The 16770-nt window shown below is 34.7% G+C and overlaps 1 protein-coding gene across 1 annotated transcript in view; it reads left to right on the forward strand.

Annotated features, from left to right (window-relative positions):
* LOC106470146 (probable 3',5'-cyclic phosphodiesterase pde-5) overlaps window positions 1–16770 on the forward strand; it is a 53598-nt gene that overhangs the window by 19450 nt on the left and 17378 nt on the right. The window contains exons 7-16 of the mRNA XM_013930676.2: window positions 4380–4601; window positions 5362–5454; window positions 5672–5740; window positions 6427–6541; window positions 6775–6914; window positions 7248–7334; window positions 11216–11366; window positions 11783–11938; window positions 12862–12912; window positions 15312–15433. Of these exons, the coding sequence (XP_013786130.1) occupies window positions 4380–4601; window positions 5362–5454; window positions 5672–5740; window positions 6427–6541; window positions 6775–6914; window positions 7248–7334; window positions 11216–11366; window positions 11783–11938; window positions 12862–12912; window positions 15312–15433 (1206 nt within the window). The remainder of the gene's footprint in view (window positions 1–4379; window positions 4602–5361; window positions 5455–5671; window positions 5741–6426; window positions 6542–6774; window positions 6915–7247; window positions 7335–11215; window positions 11367–11782; window positions 11939–12861; window positions 12913–15311; window positions 15434–16770) is intronic.

A 16770-nucleotide genomic window follows, 5' to 3' on the forward strand; every position in this document is an offset into this window, starting at 1 on the left:
TGCAATAGTTCTTGCACTAAAGATCCTCATGGAAATACGATCATACAATAGTTCTTGCACTAAAGACCCTCTTGGAGATATGGTCATGCAATAGTTCTTGCACTAAAGATCCTCATGGAAATACGATCATACAATAGTTCGTGCATTAAAGATCCTCATGGAAATATGATCATATAATAGTTCTTGCACTAAAGATCCTCTTCGAAATACGATCATGTAATATTTCTTCGTATTTTTTCGAACTACTGCAGTCTTTGTAGGGTTAGTAGAGATACTGCCTCTCCCAGAGTATGCACTTCTCTAGTTTTAGATTTAACCCTGCCATTCCTACTGCTGCAGCACCATGGTTAGGTTTATGGTAGCAGGCTCGAACTTAAGGCCAAATACCAAGACATCATCAGGATAGACCAGACATCACCTCTTTTGCAATCCTTTAAGAGTAAGCTTCATTGCTCTGCTGAAAGTGGTGGAAGCATTACACAGGCCAAATGGTATGACTCAGAACTCGTACAAATGATCTCAGTTGCTGAAAGCAAGTTTGGCACTTCTCACGTTATTCACCTAGACTTTCCAGAGGACCGGTTTTTAAAGTGCTGAACCATTGTACATGCTGTCCTGACAATCACTACTTGAAATGACCACACACTCTCTGAAGACTGTATGATTCTATCATTTAACATCCACTGTATCTCTGCGCTGGCTATATCTCTAGTGTTCCAGGGAAGCCTGTTAATTGGACGTGAGGACTAGTTTAAAGTGCTGAACCGATGTTCATGCTGTCCTAACAGTCACTACTTGAAATGACTACACACCCTCTGAAGACTGTATGATTTTGTCATTTAACATCCACTGTATCTCTGCACTGGCTATATAGCTAGTGTTCCAGGGAAGCCTGTTAATTGGAAGTGCATCATCTGTTTTTATCTGATGGCGTGTGATGTGGATTTACCCAATTGGCCATCGGATCTCACAACAGCAAATTTAGCCAACAGTTCACTAAGAATCTGCTGCTGTGTTTAATTCAGATTGCTTGCACAGTCTTTAACCAATATTATCACTAGTATCAGTTATCTTCACTTCACTTGCCATTCCAGTAGCGATTCCAGTGGGAGTCTGGACAAATCACCATCCATTTTAAGCATATTTTAGGTATTCGCTGAATGACTGCATTACATTGTCCCGACACACTCAACATATATACATGGAAGTACCGTGACTCCCTCTGTGATGTAATCATGCAGTCCACTGTTCCTGGGTCCATTCTGGCTAGCATCATATGGTTTTCCCACATAAACAAAGCTTACCTCTTGCACAGGCAAAACTGACAGATAGTTTCTGCAGTATGTCCATCTCTAGAATGCCAAAATCAAGATCTGCAATGATTACCTTCATCTTGTGATTCACAGTGCCAATATATAGTCAGAGATGTGCTTCTCTAGTCACAACTAGCATTTTGACATTTGTCAAAATGAAGTTAGTGTTAACTGACCAGAGTGGTGGCTTCACTCAGAGTTTCTGATAAATGGTGGTATCTGCCAGGGTTCTTGCAACTCTTTTATCTCTACAGGTATGCACTAATTTCCACTCAACCTTGAGAGAGTTGGGTGGAACACCAAACAATTTGGCGCAAGATAAATGCTGCACTTTCCTAAGTAAGTGACCAGAACCGACTCAGGCCCTGTTAGATTTCCAGAGCCAGATCAGCAGTAGTTGTAATTTACTGTTGTATCTTCTGTGCAGTTAGTCCAGACAAGCTACTTTACCTAACTTGCTTTCCATTAAGCTGTGACTGTTCTCTCTAAAGTGATCCTGCTGTAAATAACCAAAAGATATGAATTGGTCATTCCTTCTGGAGAAACGCCGGAGTAGAGACATACTTAGCATCAGTTGTGGCACCAACATCATGGGATGGCCAAGGAACCTTCAACCATTCACTGGAAAACAGTGGAGTTGTACTGCATTACCAGGTTGTGTCAGCTGCTGGTTTGCTCTTGGGGCACCCACTTGAACAGAATGATATATGTTAGGTATAATTACTACAGCTGCTGCTGTGGGTTTTTCTATTCCTGAAACACGTTCTAAGTCACGACTTCAAACTTAATCATCACAGAAAACAACTCTGTTAAGACGAGAATATATCATACCTCAAGTGGTCCCTCGATATCTCACTTGGTATCCCTTGTATGAATGATGTCTGTAGATGCCATTGCATACTATACCTTCGCATGCAATTGGCACACATCATTGATGTAGCACTCAAACACTTTCTTTGAGCCTTGAGCATGGCCAGATGGACAGCTCAGTTTTACACTGTGTTGAAATGTCAGTAATCTGTCTAAAGTCTTCCATGTCCGTATTCTTAAACACTGGAGAGATATCTGCTTTACCTCTATCACAGTTGCCTAGAGTATTGTCATAAATCTCTCCCCTGGGGGTACAGAAGAATGACCTTGTACTGGGACCCTTACACTCAGTCAAGTGTTAGATCCCGACTACTGGGTTGCAGAATAGTAAGTTACTGGAAGCATTTTGCAGTTTTTTCATCAGCTCTGAACAACCACAGGTCTCTTTGTGACCTGGAGTCAACCTGATAGTATATTTCTCATCAATGAATAGGGTTATTTCTTATCTTTGACATTTCGCATGAAGCACTTATTAGATGTGAAACTGTTTTTAAATTAATTAAGATCTCATGAGAGTCTCGCAACGTATCGTGCTACTCACGTGTGTACTACTTCATTTTGTGCACGCCTCTTGTTTGTGAAGCAAGCATTAAAGTGGAACTGATAGCTGAGAACTACTATAGGCAATTACAATTGTTGTTATTAAGATTGAGCTCGTTAATAATTTAAATCAATTTCCTGTCTTCACTTTCTCGTCTTTTTAAACGGCCCATAACATTTCGGCTTGAACCATACCCATTATAAAATAAAGAAATCCACGCCCCCCAGTGGTACAGCGGTATGTATGCGGACTTACAACGCTAGAAACCGGGTTTCGATACCCGTGGTGGGCAGAGCACAGATAGTCCATTGTGTAGCTTTGTGCTTAAATTCAAACAAAAAAATGCGCTATCTAACCACCCCGGCAGTGGCACTTATCCTCGGTACACACTTTAAATCACACTCCCCCTCATTATTGAAGTATTGTGGGGAAAAAATACCCCATATTTCTGCAATTTCATGGATTTTACTGCACTAAAAAACCACCCCTTTTCGTAATTTCTAGGATTTGTTGTTGAAAATCGAACACTGGTTACAACTGTATATATTTTACCGTTCATTGTATAATTATACAGTAGGTTAACAGTAATCTCGACTTACAATTTATGTTTAAATGTTAAGATAAAAAAAAAGATGTTCCTATAGACATTTGCTTACCTGTTCATTATATACTGAACTGAAAAGTAACAAAACAAGACGCCATTCGCCACCTAAAACACACCATATTCTATGAATTCGCAGATTTTGGTGAAAAACTCTCTCTAAGTCTCTTTTTTTAAGTTCGGGAACCGGGATTGTTTTTGTTTCTGCCATTTTTCGTCATGCTCAGGCGTAGAGTACAACTGCTAGAATCTAATCTGTATCATGACGGACTTTTCAAAGTTACAGGGTATTTACTGCTTGTGAACGATTTTCACTTTTAAAGTTTCGTAGATGTCTTTTTCAGTTTTCATTATAACTGTTGTTAAATTTTAAACATAATTTTAATTTGGCCGTTTATAAAAGAAGCTGAAAACCATGCAAGTAAATGTGTAACTAATCTTTTCCGGTAAACATTGGAAGTAATAGCCTTTATATGAAACCTATATAATGTCCTCCTTTTAAAATTTCAAACTATAAATATTTCAACTTGTACATGTTATGAAAGTTGAATACAAGATACATTATATGTGTGTGTGTGTGTATTGTTCAACTGTTAATTTGAGTCCCAGTTTGGGACCTGTGGTATGAGTAGTTGTTGAAAAGTAATCCGCACAGTATGGCCGCAGCCAGCTATGGGGTCACCGAGGTCCACACCTTGGTTAAATTAAATGTAACCTTTTTAAACCCACGTGGAAAAGGGGTACAATATGTAAGGCTGACCCTATGTCCTTGTCAGTGTTTGGACCTCTGGTCAATTTTAACTCAAGTTATGGCCGTGGTACACAGTCATGTCATCATTGTTAACACGTACTAATAAACTTGGTGTTCCGAAAATTGTTTAATCTCGAAGTTCAAGGGAGGTTCAGTGGCCAATAACACTTTTTCGTCACCCATTCAGTGTATAGGTTTTTCTCGTGGTGACCACAAAGCACGTTCACACCAACAGTATGTTTGTTTTTTGGTGTTTTCTAAGTGCAAATAGAAATACGCCCTTATTATCGTGCTTATTTATAGTTTCGTATTAGGGGGATTCCGAGTACTGATCACTCTTTTATTGTTGGTGTATTTCCAGACCTTCGCCCAGAAACTTGTCGACGCCGATCGGGCTTCCTTGTTCCTTGTTGATGGAAACACCAAGGAAATGTACGCTCGAATGTTTGATGTGAATGAAGAAGCAGAAAACGCAGATAAAACAGGTGATGAAGCAACATCAAAAGAGATAAGGCAAGTAAATAGGTGTACGTAAAACAACAGGTTTTTAACCTTTGTTTACTACACTCACAGAGCAGAGACATTAACGTTCGGACTTGTTCAAATTCGATAACCTAGTATAAAAGATCCAGAAGTCTACGCATGCCTATTAATAATCGGTATATAAGTTTCAACTGAAATTAACTAACAACTGAGTCTTGGAAATTAATATTTCCATAAGATATTCTCGTGTTTCACACGTAAAAATATCCTTAATTTTGAAACGCCTGAACAAGTGTGTATACTCCACACACACACACATATAGGGATTGACAATTTGGATAATATGCAAAAAAACAACAACATTTATCACTGACTTAGACTGGGTTCTGGGAATTCCACCCCTCGTCCGTAATTCTCCGGGTATTACTAGTTTAAAGATAAGAATTTGAAATTTATAAAATATTCTGGTAAAATTTATTCTGATGTATACATTAGATGAATTTTTGTGTGCTCACTTTTATTTATTTTTTGTTGTTAAGCACAAAGTTACACAATGGGCTATCTGTACCGTTATAAGCCTTGAGACTTACCACCGAGTTCTGAGGAACGTGTGCTTATTTGAATGGATTGTAGTTAATTCTAGTTTAATGGTTTCAACTAATTAAAATGACAAGAACACAGAACCAGAAAAGGATATTTTTAAATTAAGAGTAGTAATATAATCACCTCATGAGGTAGAAGTTTTTGCGAAAAAAAAAATATCGCTTTAGATAAATGTAACATCTGTATCTAAAATTTACAGATTTCCAGTTGGAACGGGAATTGCTGGGTTTGTTGCTCAAACCGGAGAGTCTCTAAACATTCCAGATGTTTATAACGACGATAGGTTTAACAGGTGAGCTCTGGGAATATGGATGTGGTTGTTCTTTTACTATTATATACGTGTTTTAGATGTGAAAAACTAGAATAGCAGTTTGAGTTATAAATACAGATTGTAGTGAGAAGCTAATTTAATATTATTATATATCTTGTGTTTGAAGTGGCTAGATTCTAATGTGAACAGAATATAAAAGATGTACATTTATGGTCAATCTTGTTATTGTTTTGGACAGGTCCGTCGACCAGCTCACGGGTTATACAACTAAAAATCTATTGTGTATGCCTATTTTTATTCGCAACAGGTAAGTGTCTTAGTTTCGTTCTTTAATTCTAAAACTAATAAAGTCGAAACTTTCGAATTTGTTTTTCAATTAAACTTAGAGGCCTAACTTCCCTGGACTTCCAATAAAATCCCCCCCCCCCTCCTTGAAATCTGTGTGTATGTGTTATTGTTGTGTTTTAATTCAGAGTTGTATATATTAGCTGGAATAAATATACGTACTGTGAATAATTTTAATATTATGAAATTCAATACTGTTACCAAACATTATAATGAATATTTCTCAAAGTTCTTAGGATTTATTTCTCACTAAGTTTCACTTTTTTTTACAGTTTTAATTCTCAAGGGCTAGTAGAATGGGTACTGTAATTTAAATTTGTCTTTTTCAAAGTAATATTTCCATAACTTGATAATTCTGTAGATGTTAATATCACTCTATAATGAATTTGGAATATTGGTTTGAATGTATTTTATAGTTTTAGATTTGGATTTCAATACGCAAAACGTTTTCATGTTTATGGGTTTTAAAAATATTATTATATTTCTAAGCATAATTTCCCAAAAATTGTACTGGACAATATTGCTTACGCCTAAAATATAACTGATATAACCAGCCACGGTTTCTCTATACTTTCTAAACAGTGCTTATATTTCAGATGACGGAAACATATAAGTTAGCATGTAAGATATTCACTGTGTCATTTCCAGGGTTATTGGAGTTGTCCAGATGGTAAATAAAGAGAGCGGTTCTTTTACTAAAGGAGACGAAGAAGCTTTCGCTACTTTCGCTACCTATTGCGGCTTAGCATTACATCATGCCAAGGTAAAAATTTCTCTCTTGAATGGTTGCAAAAGCTAGCTGAGGTTGGTAAATATGAATTGATTTAATTTCTGTTCTTCTAAAAATTACTTCTAAAGTTCTTTATATAATTTACTTTGCTTGAAAGCCTGGTAATAACTTTGAGAAATTGTTTTAACAAACTTCAGTGTAGTTAAAAAAACAAGCATAACAATGGTATTCTGGGAGTATGATGACGTATTAAGGTTTTTTTCCAGCTTTATGAAAGAATTCGGCGGTCCCAGAAGAAGTATATGGTAGCATTAGAAATGCTTTCTTACCACAGCATTTGTTCTGAAGAGGAAGTTAGTTTCGTTAAGGATAAACCAATCTTTCAAGACTTCACTAAATTGGAAGAGTAAGCAAGGTTCTGAAATGTTTCATCACAGATTCTTAACTAACATTTTATCACAATATATATAATACTACGTAATCTTATGTTACATTTAATGTTTTTCGTACACTTTTTCATTCAAAGTGTAGCCTTTTTAGAGTGACATATATATAGTATTATTTGAAGTTATATTTGGTTGGTGTTAAAAAATTCTCTTTGTTTGTTTGTTTGTTTGTTTTGTGTTTTCTTCGTTTTCGCGTGCTTAAAGTAAAACTTTACGCATAACAAATATGAAAGATCAACAACTCCAAATAATATTTTAAGCTAATTTTGCCTCAACTCGGAATATCTTTCTAGGTTTACTTTCCCAAGTTATTCCTTGGATTCTGATGAAAAGGTTAAAGCCACTGTATACATGTTCAACGACTTGTTCGGATCTCAAAAGTAAGTTGTAGATTTGCTAAGTAATAACGCAGGGTCCTCGAAAGTGTTCTGTTTCAAGAGTAAATAAAACCAAAATTAAGAGTAACAGACATTTTATTTCTTGCTTTTGAAGTTATGTCACCATGTGTTGTAGCCTATAGAGTGCATAATTCTTCTCGTGATTCTTCGCATGCGCACGTTTTACTGACGTCACGACAGTAGAAATTGCAACATTAAGCATCCCTAATGTGACGTCATTTTAGTGTCTACTGACTGACTGACAGACAACACACTACTGTATAGTGGAGCAACTAGTTAACACAGGTGACTCCTCCAGGCGGCCATTGGCCCCCTTTCGGGGAAATAATTCTATGTTAATTTATTATGTATTAGATAGTTAAAAAGATAAATTTTTGTTTTGTTTGACGTAATGTAAATGTTAACGAACAATAGCTACATGTGTAGAAATATTGAAATGAATACACAGTTTATAATATATTGTTATTCCTTTAGTTATTTCAGCTAGTGTAACATTTATTTTGTTATCGGTATTTTGATGGCTCTACGGTTAAATATTTGGGTTTATGACAACAATATTTTCATTAGTTCAAATATGTGTTGCACGCAGTTATGTGATGATGCCCTCCGTCGGTGGCTCAGCGGTAGATCTGAAGGCTTATAGCGCTAAATATTGGGTTTCGATACCCACGATGTACATATCACAGTTAGCCCATTAACAACAAAGAAACAAAACATGTTGAGATATGAGACAATAACACAAACAGTGCTTTTAACGCCGCTACAGCTTACCCAGCTTTCCTGATTATCCACGCGACTAGACATACTATACACTGGTGATGATATCCTATCATTCGTATTCGTGACCCAAAGGATATCCCTAAAACATTCAGTCCAAAGTGATGTGAAATACATAAAAGTAATTATTAATTTTTATGTCATCATTATTTATAATGACACAGCAAGTTATATAGTGACATAATTTTTATATATCATCATTATTTGTAATGACATAGCAAGTTATATAGTTACATAATTTTTTATATATCATCATTATTTGTAATGACACAGCAAGTTATACAGTGACATACTTTTATATATCATTATTATTTATAATGACACAGCAAGTTATATAGTGACATAATTTTTATATATCATCATTATTTGTAATGACATGGCAAGTTATATAGTGACATAATTTTTATATATCATCATTATTTATAATGACACAGCAAGTTATATAGTGACATAATTTTTATATATCATCATTATTTGAAATGACATAGCAAGTTATATAGTGACATGGTTCAGAAACCCAATATATTCCTACTAGTTCTCTGGCGAGTCAGTGGTAAGTTTACGAACGCATAACGCAAATATCCGTGGTTCGATTTCCCGCTGTGAACAGAATGCACGTAGCCCATTGTGTAGCTTTCCATTTAAACTACCACAACAGACTTCTACTAGAGCAACCACAATGTTTCGTGATGTTGATGTAACCTTCTCTTTGTGATACGTTTACTGTTTGTTTTTTTTCAGTTCTTTAACTGTACTTATACTTTACGTTAATTTTCACTTTTAATTATTTGTGGCTATCATATTTGCCATTTAGTTATTTTAATATCCGTAGTGGGCATAGAACAGATAGCCCATTGTGTAAATTTGCGCTTAACAACAACGAAATTAAAGCGTCTGGAGACATATTCGTTATCAAACTATTTATAACATGAAGTTCGTGTATTTAAATATCAAATAATATTGCAACATAAGATTATTCAGCTGAGCTGAAATTGATATGGTTGAAGTCTTTGATTTTGGGGTAAGCTGTAAGTTTGAAATAGTTATCTCTACAGTGGTGTTAATTTGAACATATTTGTCATTACTTGCTACGCTCGATTGATGTACTTATACTGTGTTACCAAGGGTCCACGGTTCACGTCCCGTTGCCTCAAAAACGCGATGCGGACTTCGGTTAGATTAGAGACGGCTATGCGCAGATAGTCCTTGTGTAACTTTGCGCGAACTTTTTAAACAAACATTCTCAGGCCAATCAAGGTAATGTATAAGATGATTCAAACCGAAAGAAATGCACAAATGATTTAATAGGAAAAAGATTAAGGTGGGGAAAATCGGAAAACAGCATTGGACGCTGATGATGCAATATTTTTACCTTTCAAAACGTGCATATTTATTTACACAACGATGTCCGCCAGGAGCGTCACAAACGTGGGATTTAGTAATTTATCATTTAACAGTTATTATAGGACTATTCACATCAGCTATTATTTTCGTTTTTACTTGTGTAACTAGTATTATTTTTAATTATTTTTTGTTAGTAACGTTTATCTAATAAAGAACCTCTTCTCAACACAAATAAAACTTTAGTCACTCATTAAGAGTTATTTTTATTGCTTTAAATGTACCATATCAACACAGAAGGTGCAGCACACGGCAGGCATCATAACATTTATATGCTTTTCTGAAATGTCCTTATATTGCTTCAAACAGTTCTCTGCTTATAGACTACAGAACCTGTATTTCAGTGTTGGCGAGCCAGACTGTGAATCCGAAGTTTTATTATTCTCGACCCATTTCCATACACAAAAAAGTCGTATTCCACACTTTAGTGTTGGGTGATTTATAAGAGTGACAGTCAGATTCCACTATTTGGTCTGACACTGTTCTTTACCATTTCAAAATTAGGGATGGCTAGCGCAGATAGCCCTTATTTGAATAACATTTATGCTATGGAAATAAATAAACATCTGGATTATCTGCTTATAAAGGTCGATGATAATAACTTTAACCTTGGAACGTTTTGATGTGATTTCCAGCTCCTGTTAGGGTTGTATTCTTTTTCGCTATTTAACTTGTGGGTTTGTTGCATATAGCTGTCAACGTAGGTATCCAACTTGTGGGTTTGTTGCATATAGCTGTCAACGTAGGTATCCAACTTGTGGGTTTGTTGCATATAGCTATCAACTTAGGTATCCAACTTGTGGGTTTGTTGCATATAGCTATCAACGTAGGTACCCAACTTGTGGGTTTGTTGCATATAGCTAACAACGTAGGTACCCAACTTGTGGGTTTGTTGCATATAGCTGTCAACGTAGGTATCCAACTTGTGGGTTTGTTGCATATAGCTGTCAACGTAGGTATCCAACTTGTGGGTTTGTTGCATATAGCTATCAACGTAGGTATCCAACTTGTGGGTTTGTTGCATATAGCTATCAACGTAGGTACCCAACTTGTGGGTTTGTTGCATATAGCTATCAAAGTAGGTATCCAACTTGTGGGTTTGTTGCATATAGCTATCAACGTAGGTACCCAACTTGTGGGTTTGTTGCATATAGCTAACAACGTAGGTACCCAACTTGTGGGTTTGTTGCATATAGCTTACAATGTAGGTACCCAACTTGTGGGTTTGTTGCATATAGCTAACAACGTAGGTACCCAACTTGTGGGTTTGTTGCATATAGCTATCAACGTAGGTACCCAACTTGTGGGTTTGTTGCATATAGCTTACAATGTAGGTACCCAACTTGTGGGTTTGTTGCATATAGCTATCAACGTAGGTACCCAACTTGTGGGTTTGTTGTATATAGCTTACAACGTAGGTACCCAACTTGTGGGTTTGTTGCATATAGCTTACAATGTAGGTACCCAACTGATAAACCAATGCATTTGAATCACTGTAAGTAAGAATGATACATCAAGTTAGCTATATTAATTCGAGGGTTAATTTGTATTTCTTATCTACGTATAGGTTACTTGCTTTGATAAGAAGTTAATGATCATAGAATTATTATTTATAATATTTTTATTCATGTGGTCCTGAGTCGAAATAAGGGTTCTCGTAAAACTGAATTTTTGCTGATTCACAGGTTTGACCAAGACTGTCTGATCAGGTTTATTATAACAGTTCGCAAGAACTACCGTCGTGTACCCTATCACAATTGGACTCATGGTTTCTCCGTGGCTAACGCCATGTACGCAGTCATAAAATCATCTCCTACGATATATAAACCGATGGAAGTAAGAAAAAAAAAAACGTTTCATTATAATATTTATGTCTTCAACACTTACATTTCTCAACAAATATCAAAGAGTTTCGAAGATTTGGAGTCTTGAGAATAAAATCAACTTTAATTATCAAAATATTTATGTGTTTTCAATCTTTGTTATCGTTAAGCCTATTTAAGATTCTTTGTCATAACTGTCAACCATTTTCGTACTTTTTCTAATTCTATTGTTAAGTTACTTTATATAGTGACTTATTTTATTAGCCCTCCCCCCTAAAAATAAGACAATTCTGTTAATTATTGATTTCATTACTTAAAATCAGAATCAATATAATCACTCTTACAAAACATAAAGTTGATTTATTTCTTACTCTGTCGTAGTAATGTATCTGTTCATATACTGAGTTATAATTTCTGTCGACTTTGTAGCAATTGGCCTTATTTGTAGCTAGTCTGTGCCACGACATAGATCACAGAGGAAAGAACAACCAGTTTCTAATGCAGTCGGAATCTCCATTAGCAGCTATTTACTCCACCTCAATTCTAGAGCATCACCATTTTAATCAGACGGTTTCTATTCTTCAGGTAAAAGACGTGTGGTTTAGACAGTTTGCTTCTACCCAGCTTTAGTTCTCTTTCTTTAACTTGCTATTCTTTTCTCCTCTGACATAAACCTTAAAGGTCATATGCATAATAAACGTATTTCGTTTTTGATTATTTTGAAACTAACAAAATGTTCATCACTCAGTGCATTGTTTATTGAACATGTTCAGTGTCAAAACTTCGACTCTATTTATGGTTATTGTAGGTGTGCCTAAACTTGAAATATGTAGAACACCATACTATTGGAAACAAAGACGAAGAAATTATTCCATAAAGGAACTACAGATTAGATTTTATTAAAGACAAATATTTAAAATTAAAACTTTCTGTAGGTATGAAAACACAGAAACTAAATAGACGCAGTATAATTATATTTCTAAAAAACATATAGCTAATACCACTGTATATTTTACTAGGTTTATTGTATTGAATAAATTTTACTCTTTGAATGCTGGGTAGAGTAAGTGGTTCAGTTAATATAAGACACATGGACTGATTTGGCTTCTTTTGCTTCAATAATTAAAGTATCAATGTTTTTTTAGATCTCCAAAGTAATTTTTATTTCAGTTAATTTACATTTTCATGATCAAAGTCTTCTCCCCTTCATTTGCAGTATGCCTGATTTTACAAGAAGCTAAGTTGGTTTTTTTTGTAACTCTTAATTAATGATAACTAAGGTTTCTTTCTCCCTCTACTTCCGAATAAGATAGCTCCACCTATCGAAAGAGCTAGGGTTTCATCGTGTTTCTTCGAACTTAATTTAACTATGACTGTACATAAAACGTTATTAATATCATTTAAGCAATGCTTGTACGTTCAAAACAAACGTGAAAGTGATTTCGATTGTTTACCAGAAACCTTTAATTTTTTATGTCTATACGAGTGTTATTTCTTCTACTTTACAGCAAGATGGACACAATATATTTGCAAGCTTAAGTTCTGAAAACTACAGGAAGGTAAATTGTATCGGAGTTATTTTAATTATAGTCTTAGAAGAATTATTTACCGATATAATTACTGTAAAATGGTGAAATTAATTAGAAACACCGAATACCTTGATGTTTTCAAGAATTACGTAAATACGTCGTAATGAAGAGATTTACTATAAGAGAAATGTAAAATAAGAAAATAAAGTAAAACTAAGGCACGAGTAAAGTATTTTTTTTAAATTCTAAGAAGTCATTATAGAAATGAAAAATTAAAACTAAAAAAATTACAATAAAATTGTAAGTAAATTTGTAAGTACCTTAGTATGTAAATAAAATGCTAGAGGTTAATATCAATTAATATTTTGTTTTATCTTTAACTATATGGATAGAGAGATAAGAGAATCCTATTGGATTGAAGTTTTAAATACTGTTCAACCTTGTGGAATAAATCTAGATCCTGGGATCAGTGACTTCAGACCATTAGTTTGTTCTCTGTCAGAAAATTCAAGTTTTTTTTTGTTCATGTAGTATGAATTTTCAATCTTTACCCCTAATACTTATTAATTATTTATGATAATTTTCGGGTTATTTTTTAATTATATCTGTCTAACATTCCTTTTTTAATCAATATTAATATCTCACTTATATTTTACTTTATTTAAACTCGGTGTAGTTTCTCTTGACTTTTTCTTTTTAAAAAAATACATTTCTACCATTCTTATTTCTGGTAGTATTGCACCGGAAGTGAGAAACACTTATAACAATACATTGAAAGCTAATGCAAACACTTCCGGATTTCCATGGTACCGTGCATGACGTCACACAAACTTGACTTTTATCTCACAGTTTGCCCCTGAAGAAGAAAGATCCACCTTTCGAAAACGCTCGGGTTATAATATATAGTATTTTTGGTTAGTTACAAACACATTTATAGCTGTAGGATACCACACAAAATGTTTTATTTTTCAACAAGTGAAAAAATTAACGTGTTATTACATTTAAATCAGGTTAAACAACCAGGGGAATTTAGCAAAACGACAAACTAACCCTACGCCATAACCAGAGTAAAAATTTAAATACAAAAGGAATATTAAATCATAATATTATTAACATCATATGAGCTTCTTTGATTATAGAATATTAAGTCAGATTATTCTGAAATTATCAAAATTATTGATAGGTTTATTTATATTTATAAAACCTTTCAACGAATGGTTATATAGTGAACACTGTTACTCTTGTTTGAGACCTGTATTGTGTATTGATCAATAAATCAGTAATTGTTTAGTGACTAACATAGAGTTCAGTTAGTACCAGGAAACTTTATTTGTTCGTAATTCACCAAATTTCAGGGCTACGTCTGTTAGTACTTTTACATTTTTCAGTTGTAGCAGTAATCGACAGAGTTGGTTAAGCAAATGGCCGTAACGTGCACACAAAAAAAGTGTTTGTAATGGTGAAACCGATGTTATAAGCATATGCTAGACAACCTATAGGACGAAGTTTTCAAAATTTACAACTTTTGTGAATTATTTGGTACATTTGTGACATAAATAACCAAATTTCAGTTCCACTGCAGCTATTCTTCTTTTGAGCTGTGTTAAAAAAATTGGTAGCACAGTTGAAGTATTCCAATAACTGTTTGATAAAATAATCATGTCTTAATGGTGACTTCATAAACAGCGGTAAATAGCAGTAAAATCAAACTGGTTTTCTAAAGAGTTTAATAAGCTGTCCAAAGAACGTCAACAATCTGTTGTTCGTTCTTTTACACCTAGCTAGCACCAAATGTCTTCGTAATTACTATAATTGGTATATAATCGTAATATTCATCAATTCATTAACCCCAACTTTTAGTTGATAACATTCGTTGATTTCTTTTACAAAGGCTCTACTCTGATAGTAAGACAGGTTATTTCAAACCAGTTCTGATTTAAGGCTACAAAGAATTACAGTCGCGGTTCGAAGACAGATTATTGATTGAGAAATCGAAATAACCGATCACTTATAAGGCAACTTATTACTTTGTTTAACTACTGACAAAATCACATCGTTTTGTGTATGTCTTTAAGGTTGTGCTGTTAAACAAGAAGAAAAAACGTTTTCTTTGAATGTAGTGTATTTTGGCAACAGCTCAAAATTGATATCCTATCGAAAATATTTAGAACTAAATGACATTATACAGAATAACAGTTCATATATTCGAGATCTAAAGTTATGTTATTTTAAAATGTTGACTGTTTAACATAAGAAATATAGCAGTAAGAAGGTTTTTCTACTTTGTGTTATTAATGTACTTATTTAAATAACGCACTAAAATTTTAGTTCGGAAACCAGGCATAGGGGGTGTTGTTTTGCTTCTATTATATGTACAGTGAATATTTCTTAAGTAATACAACAACAACAACAATCTCTCGATCAAAAAGGTCCTGAAAAACATCAAGCACTGCATATTATCAACAGACCTGGCATTGTTTTTCCCCAATAAAGCAAAGCTGAAGACTCTGATTGATGAAGACAGTTTCAGTTGGAAGAATACCGAGCACAGGTATCGTGATAAACTTTTAGCTCTATGTACACCAGAAGACTATTTCTACCAATAACAATTGAATATAAACTTGAGCTTATACCTTTAAATTTGACCGAACAAATATACTTTTTTTTTTCTGTCTTCAAGGTATTTATAAAAACCTTTCTGCTCTTTTACGTATTTATTTAATTAAGTTTCAGTTTATCATGAATTTCGCGCAAAGCTACACGAGGGCTATTTGCGCTAGCCGTCCCTAACTTATCGGTGTAAGACTAGAGGGAAGGCAGCTAGTCATCACCACCTACCGTCAACTCTTGGGCTACTCTTTTACCAACTAATAGTGAGATTGACCGTCACATTATAACGCCCCCACGGCTGAAAGGGCGAGCATGTTTGATGTCACAAGGATTCGAACCCGCGACCCACAGATTGCGAATCGAGCTATACTTTGGGCATTTAATTAAGTACTTCTTTAGACTTGTTCTCCACTTGGTTCATGGTACAAAAAGTCTATCTAGAGACAGTCTTCGGATAATCGGTCAAAACTTGATTAAAACCTTTCAGATTTAAAGAAAAAGACTCGGATTGTCACTTCTACAATAAAGAAGATGCAGACTAGAGTGTACACGTACCACATCTCATGGATCGAGTAATTAATCTAACAAGTAACAAATGGAAACAGGAAAATATGCTGCTTAAGCTTATTTTCAACAAAAACAAATGAAAGTAGGGAATAGGTTCGATTGAATTTTGGAACGAATAGCCGTATCTAACTGTTTAGAGCAATGCCTTCCCTTCTTATCTGGGCCGGGTGTGGTCTAGTGGTTAGCAAAATCGCGCTCCGCACTTTGGGTTTGTTGGTGTGTGATAAAGGTGACGTTCAATTTCCACTATTCGAAGAGTAACCTAAAGGTTGGCGGTAGGTGCTACCGATTAGTTGCCTTCCCTCTAATGCAACAGTTTAATATCAGGAATGGTTGGTGTAGGTAATCTTTGTGTAGTTTTGCGCGAATTTCCTGAAGAAATCCTTCTCATATACATATTTCTTTAAAATAATGCCACATTTTTTCTTTGTACGTGTTTAAAGACAGTTTCTATTAACTTAAATGTTGTATCGACACCACATTTGTTACTGATTTCAGTAGTGAGAGATAGTTAGATTCTTTAGAACTTGTGCTGAACGCTCAATAAGGGGGACGTCCTGTCATCAATAAATATCTGATGAATCCCGTGTTCTGATATTGTGTAAGTATTCTAAGAATGGCTGACATACCCTCTCTCGTATATCTAAGAATGGCTGACATACCCTCTCTCGTATATCTATGAATGGCTGATATACCCTCTCTTGTATATCT

Source organism: Limulus polyphemus, unplaced genomic scaffold (assembly GCF_000517525.1).
Source record: "Limulus polyphemus unplaced genomic scaffold, Limulus_polyphemus-2.1.2 Scaffold3845, whole genome shotgun sequence".
NCBI classification, from domain to species: Eukaryota; Metazoa; Arthropoda; class Merostomata; order Xiphosura; family Limulidae; genus Limulus; species Limulus polyphemus.